This window comes from Pempheris klunzingeri, chromosome 5 (genome assembly GCF_042242105.1).
Source record: "Pempheris klunzingeri isolate RE-2024b chromosome 5, fPemKlu1.hap1, whole genome shotgun sequence".
In the NCBI taxonomy this organism is placed as follows: Eukaryota; Metazoa; Chordata; class Actinopteri; order Acropomatiformes; family Pempheridae; genus Pempheris; species Pempheris klunzingeri.
In genome coordinates, this window is record NC_092016.1 from 19,412,669 (window position 1) to 19,419,457 (window position 6,789).

At 42.2% G+C, this 6,789-nt stretch overlaps 1 protein-coding gene across 1 annotated transcript; it reads left to right on the forward strand.

The window, feature by feature from the left end:
- The first annotated feature begins 1,799 nt into the window (after positions 1-1,799).
- Positions 1,800-6,789, forward strand: slc41a2a (solute carrier family 41 member 2a). The gene is made up of 10 exons (XM_070831453.1): positions 1,800-2,171; positions 2,517-2,624; positions 3,571-3,642; positions 3,740-3,884; positions 4,284-4,430; positions 4,647-4,794; positions 5,044-5,123; positions 6,153-6,284; positions 6,375-6,523; positions 6,613-6,789. Exons 1-10 carry the CDS (start codon positions 1,800-1,802, stop codon positions 6,787-6,789), a joined length of 1,530 nt encoding a protein of 509 aa, XP_070687554.1.

The following is a 6,789-nucleotide window of genomic DNA, read 5'->3' on the forward strand; positions in this document are numbered from 1 at the left end:
TGATGGGTCTCATGATTTCTGAATGGTCGCCAGGGCTTATGGGAAATGGAGTCCAGAAGAGCTGTCATAGATAGATAGATAGATAGATAGATAGATAGATAGATAGATAGATAGATAGATAGATAGATAGATAGATAGATAGATAGTAACAGCCATCAATAACAACAGGCTATAATACAGTCACAGGCCAACATTGAGCTGCTTTTAACAAACAATTGTCAGTATGTGTGGGAATCCTGCTGTCTGTTGTACACAGAATGTACACAGGCTGTCTCTGTATGTGAATATACATGAACAGGACATAGAGGGGGTGAGAAAGAGAGAGTTATGTAGTGTGTGTGTGTGTGTGTGTGTGTGTGTGTGTGTGTGTGTGTTTAGCGGGTAGGTTAGGGTAATGTCACACTCACACACTCAGCACACCATTCAGAGGACGACAGAAGCCACGAGGAAGAGTCACGGTTAGCAGTGGAGTGAGAATAGGTTCCCCTTCTCCTATGGTTTCACATTAAGGGTGAGTCTCTTTCTTTCTATTAACTATTGACAAAATGTTGCTCAAACTGTGTGTGTGTGTGTGTGTCGACTCACTTGCTTGTGGTAGTGTCTGTGTGAGAAGAATCAGAATCAGAATCAGAATCAGATTTATTGTCATCATACAGCAAAGTACAATGAAATTCCGTCTGACCTCTCCCATATAACGTTCCAACAAGGCAATAAATAGAAATATAAGAATATAAAAATAGGAAAAGGAAGTGTATATACACATACACAAGTAGCAAAAATTGGTAGCAGTATAACAATTTGTACAGAGCAGTGCAATGGCAGCATTTGAAAAAGTGAAAAAGTGAGATGTAAGCGAGACAGAGACGATCCATGAGAAACTAAGCATTACAAATTAATTTGATATGAGAATATTCTTTAGCCCCTAGCTGAAGACATCCTTTCATTATACACTGTTTGTTTGATGTACCACTCTTTCCTTACATACTCTTTGACATCTGCAGATCTTGGTTCAGCAGTACAAGACTACGTACAGAATACACTTAACACTTAACCATGAATGATTTAACAGGTATTTGAGTCACGAAAGAGTTGTTCTTATGGCTTTTCTGTCCAGTCTGAGTCTTTGATGGTCAGACGTTGGTTAATTTATCATGTATATGAATATTTAACATAATAAGATGATGTGCCGTTCCTACAAAGTTTCAGTTTCTTAACTTCTAAACTGTAGTTTAAACTATTGTTTACATGAACACCTAAAATTATACATTCTTTTAAGGTTTTTCCAACAGGATAAAGCAGATTATTGAGACTATTCTTACACATTTTGATACGCTGTTGACAAGCATGTTTGTTCATATGACAATGTTTGCAGATTGTGTTTGACTTAAACATGTTCTACAATTCCTCTCTCATAACTCAATGACCTCAGCTATTTAGTACCTGGTCATCTAGTAGGAATTTCAAATGAAGCGCATTGTGTCTGTCAGACAACGCAGCCTCAGTGCTGCTGATGGGAATCAGGCATGAAGAATGATAATGCAGGCGCTCTGTGCCATCAGATGACACTGAAACAACCTCATGCAGCAGCAAAGCTTTCTACATGTTGAAGTCGCACAACTGAGTTTCCACAGTATCTGCTTGCATGATACAGGATTTTATAACTAACACCACATCGTCATCTTTGGGAATTCTCTTCAAAGCAACTCATTTTTGGTGTTGCTCATTTTCTTTTTAACTGTTTGCTGCCAGTGTAGGTGCTGCTGCAGGAATAACATCCTGCCAGATTCCAACTTTTCACCATGATTGTCCCAGAGTCGCGAGATGAGCAACTGCCACCAAGTGGCTCAGCGGGCAGAGGCACCAGCCAACACTACGGATCCAACCCGTCCTCATCTCAACACTCTGGAAGCCCACAACATTTTAGCCCTAATGGGAATATTTCACCACTCAGCGCCAGTCTCCATTGCGAGCCACCACGGGAGTGCACTGAGTCAGACTATCTGCTCCCAGATAAACTGTACGGTAGGTCAACTGTCAGTAGATCCGGGAGAGAAAAGGATGCAGGTGCACCTTCTGAGACCATCTGCTCCATGGTGCTTCAGATCCTGGTGCCATTTCTGCTGGCCGGCTTTGGGACCGTCTCTGCTGGGATGCTGCTTGATGTGGTTCAGGTGAGGAAACAGAGGAAAGCTGAGGAGGGCGAAGATGCTGCATGACAAAAAGTCCATGTAGGAGAGTTAGCAGAGTTTTGTAAACCGGGTATACTGTGGAGACAGAGGGGTAGGAGGACGATTGGAAATTTTACTAGAGCAGGAGAGAGTTGGGAATTATGGGAATTAAAAAGCTAACCAAAACTAATTTCAAAGTTAGTGTGTTTAATTTAAGTGAAGATCACTTTAGAAATAAAAGCAATGCATTGTGTGTCTGTGGTGCTGACTGTGGTTCATCTCCTATGTTAAGTTTATGGCCGTGTTTTGCACCTTGTGTGTGCTTTCATGAACATGAACTCTTTTCAGAACTGGGACGTGTTCCTGGAAATCACAGAGATCTTCATACTGGTCCCTGCAGTATTAGGCATGAAGGGGAACCTGGAAATGACTCTGGCCTCTAGACTCTCGACTGCTGTGAGTGTGCGCATGTTAACGCACACACACACAATAACATGTGCAGGCATACAAACAATATAATCGATTCGTACACATGCTATTATGCACATGTCTTGTCAGGAATCTATTTATAGTATGAAAAAATACTCAAGAGAGCTCAAGAGAGATGTGTTTGAAACAGTAAACATAGAATGAAATAACCCTAAAAACAATAAATACAAAGAAATGGACAGAAATGGACAACAGAGCTGGAGTGAACTTGAATAATATGAAAACTAACTGACAGGGGAACTACAAACTCCTTCTTAGAGTTATATTATATTTGCCGTCCTGCATGCTGGCTTTTCTGTCCTTGTGTGAAACTCCTCACAGACCTGTGAAGGCCACAGCAGCAGGTCAGCATGCAGCACAATATCCTGCAGGGCAAATAAATGCTCCAGCAATTCAGATAATCTGAAACAATGCTTTCCTGGAAAAAAAAGAGAACGTAATAATCAAATATTATCATATTTAGGATTCATTAACATGCCAAATACCTGAAGTAACTCGTTCCTCTGTGCCACAGACTTCCATTGTTGTCTAAAAACTATTAAAATCACATCAGTGAGCCACACTGTTGCACTGGGTGACATGCTCCTACATTACAATGGGCATTGTAGTTTATTCTGAGTCAAACCCCCTCTGCTGTTGTTATCAATCAATCAATCAATATCAATATACTTTATTAATCCCCAAGGGGAAATTAATACTTCTATCTAGAGCCTCAAAGTTTAGATTAATCTGCAGCAGAAAATAGTCCCAACAAAAGCACCATTTACTCCCATTTAGAGTTACATTTGCTAAAAACTATAATGACCAGCTGTTTTAAAAAATTGTTTAGCATTTTTGAAAATTACACTTTATGTTCAAGTCCAGTTTTTCATGTTTCATGATATTAATATAAATATTTGCATGATGTTGTCAGGTGAATGCAGGAAAAATGGAACCTGCTAGAGAAAAGTGGATGTTGATCGTTGGGAACCTGGCCCTCAAGCAGGTACTTTATTGCCATTTGAAAAACTGTTTATCTGCATGATTTTATCGCAGTCCACCGCGACTTGTGGATATTTCTCACTGCAACCGTCATTTCACAGCTACAAGCCACGGTGCTCGGCCTGCTGGCCTCTTTGATGGCGACCGTGCTGGGCTGGATGGCAGAAGGAAAGATGCCCTTTCATCATGTAATGCTCCTGTGTTCAACCAGTGTTACTACTGCCTTCGTGGCTTCACTGCTGCAAGGTAGCAACACACACTTGAACCACGGTCCTTCACCTTTCCTTGTGCATGAAAATGTGCATCACAAACCTGTATATCATGTGTATCACCATTACATCTGTTCAACCCTTCCAACTAGGAATTGTGGGCTACATGCACAAAAGGGAGCCCAAGGTTCATCTTTACTTTCCTTTATGGTCCCTGCATCAACTTTATTTTCTGTATAATCAAAATTAAGATAAGATAAGATGGCACTGAGGATAAACGAAGAGTTTGAGGTCATTCTAATTCAAATGAGGTTCACATTCCTGCAAGCAAGCAATCACTTATTTCCAACAGAATGAATGCCTTTAGTTAGTTAGTTAGTTGCTCCCTTGTCACCTCGTAGATTAAGAGCTTTACCTTGTGTTCTGCCCTCTCCAGGTATTATTATGGTGGGAGTGATCATTGGCTCCAAGCGGATGGGAATCAACCCTGACAATGTGGCCACACCCATGGCAGCTAGCTTTGGCGATCTCATCACTCTTGCCTTGCTGGCCTGCTTCAGTCAGTGGTTCTACTCCTTCATAGGTAAAGAGAAACCAGGACAACAAAATGGTCTGCTGGGCCAAACACCCACTCTTGGTCGTCTTCTGAGTCAGAGGTCATGTAATTCTCACTTTTGGCCAACAGATGGTACTTGTGACAATGGAACTACCACATCTGTAAAGATCAGATACCTAATGCAGCTTCAGACTCATTTCTGGTTGAAATAAAGGTCTAATTAACAACGTTTTCTCTTGACAGATTTGTATCTCTATGTGTTGTATCTGGTGGATCTGTTATTGTTGTGCCTGATTCCTCTTTGGATGGTCATCGCCTCCAAACATCCGGCCAGTCACATCCTGCTCCGCACAGGCTGGGAGCCGATCATCACAGCAATGGTCATCAGCAGGTACTCACAGCAGTCTTGTACCTGACCTTTAACTTTGTACCTTTAAAAAACTTAAACATGCATTCAGACTGCTTGTTGTTGTTGTTTAAATTGAAAATACAGGGGGAATTTATATCTTTGTTAAAAGAACAAGAGTTGAACCTTGTTCCCATCCATATACTGAGCAGCGCTTTGCACATACTGTATATATTCCGTACTGTAGAGCTGATTAAAGCTATATAATATAAAGATATGGTACATTCTTTTCAGTATTGGCGGACTGATTCTGGACAAGACTGTGGCAGATCCAAACCTGGCAGGAATCATAGTTTATGCTCCAGTCATAAATGGTAAGTTGTCTTTCTTTGAAATATAGATTTAAAAGTATTTTGTATATCCCTCTGGTTTTCTCCTGTGGCTTTGTGATTCAAAAGACTCAAAAACAGAGCCCTTCCGGTTTTACCCCAAAAGGGGCATCGAGTGCCCATAGTCCTGTAAATTACCTCGTTATCACAGCAGTGCATCCAGGTTGTCAGAGCTGGAATGATCACACCATGGCTGGGAAGTATCACTGTTGACAGTTTGATGGTTCCTGTCTTGGGGAGGTTTGGTTCAGAGCTCAGTTTAATAGCCATGTTATTATTCAGACCATAGCAAAGTGGACACCGTTTTGGCTGTCTGTTCCCTGTGGGAGACCAAACTCAAGGAATTCAACAAAAGCTTATCCTCACTACACCCTTTTCCCTTATAAAGTATCTCCTTTCAGCTAGCTGACGTCCCAAATTATCCTATTGGTTAGAGTAGGTCACTTTAACCTCCACAGGCCTGAGCCCTGTCTCCATATTAAGGTCTTATCTTAGTAGAAGGAAGATATGCTAGAACTCTCTGCTCTTGTCAAGGTTAAGGATTGTCTATTCCTAACAACACTGAGCAGACTAGCTGTTTCTATATTGGTCTGTAATCTAAATCTGGCCCTTCACCCAAAGGACAATCTATACCTAACGGTAAGAGAGGATCCTCAGAATTGATGGTGGCACTGCCTGCATGAACTGCTGCTCTGCTGGTGTCACTTCTTCTGATCAGTAAACATTACTACAACGTAAGCCAACTGAGTGTGTCTCTCTGTGTCTCCCTCCCCTTGACACCATACGTCTGTTCTTTAGGTCATAGAAATTGAGAACTAGCTACATCTGGTGCACGTTTAGAGGTCAAATAACTTAAAGGAGAACAATTTTACAAATCCAGACAGAGCTGCAGGAAGTTTGATCAATTACCTAAAGCACCTGAATCTGCAGTCCACATGCTAAACAGAAGGCAGAAGTCACACATTTCATCCACCTTACTGTTGACTCCGCTTCCACCTTTTATTTCCTAATCAGGTATTGGAGGAAACCTCGTCTCCATTCAGTCTAGTCGCATTTCTACCAATTTGCATTTGAATTACCCCCCTGGAGAGGTACCTGAAGACCGGAGGAGCTGCTACAACCCTTGCCGCACTTTCTTCGGTTCAGGTACGGGTCAAAGGGTCAACATTTTTAATTAAGGGGGCCTTACATACACACACACACACACACAGTCTGATGTTCAGCTTTGTCATGCAGGAGCAAACCATCGATCTGCTCAGATTCTGCTTCTGTTGGTCATCCCTGGTCAGCTCATCTTCGTACACACTATTCACCTGATGAAAGGAGGCCACACTTTGCCCAGTCCTCTCTTCACCGTCACCTTCTTGTCGGCTTCCCTCATTCAGGTGAGCCAGATGTGTGTGTGTGTGCACGTGTTGTTTTTCTCTGCATACTTCACCACCGTCTTAAGATATCACTGGTGTCTGTCTCCTAGGTCTTCAGCCTGCTGAGCATTGCCGACTGGATGGTCCACTGTCTATGGCGGAAGGGGAAAGACCCCGATAGCTACTCGATACCCTACCTCACGGCCCTCGGAGACCTACTGGGGACTGCTCTCCTCTCTCTTGCCTTTCTCATGCTGTGGAGCATCGGTGACTCAGGCAGTGTATAG

Bases quoted from the DNA above. Each gene is read 5' to 3' on its own strand.
- slc41a2a (XM_070831453.1), top strand. From the start codon at position 1,800: ATGATTGTCCCAGAGTCGCGAGATGAGCAACTGCCACCAAGTGGCTCA. The intron at 5,124-6,152 runs GTAAGTTGTCTT...TTTCCTAATCAG, and splicing joins TTATGCTCCAGTCATAAATG to GTATTGGAGGAAACCTCGTC. The intron at 6,524-6,612 runs GTGAGCCAGATG...TCTGTCTCCTAG, and splicing joins TGTCGGCTTCCCTCATTCAG to GTCTTCAGCCTGCTGAGCAT.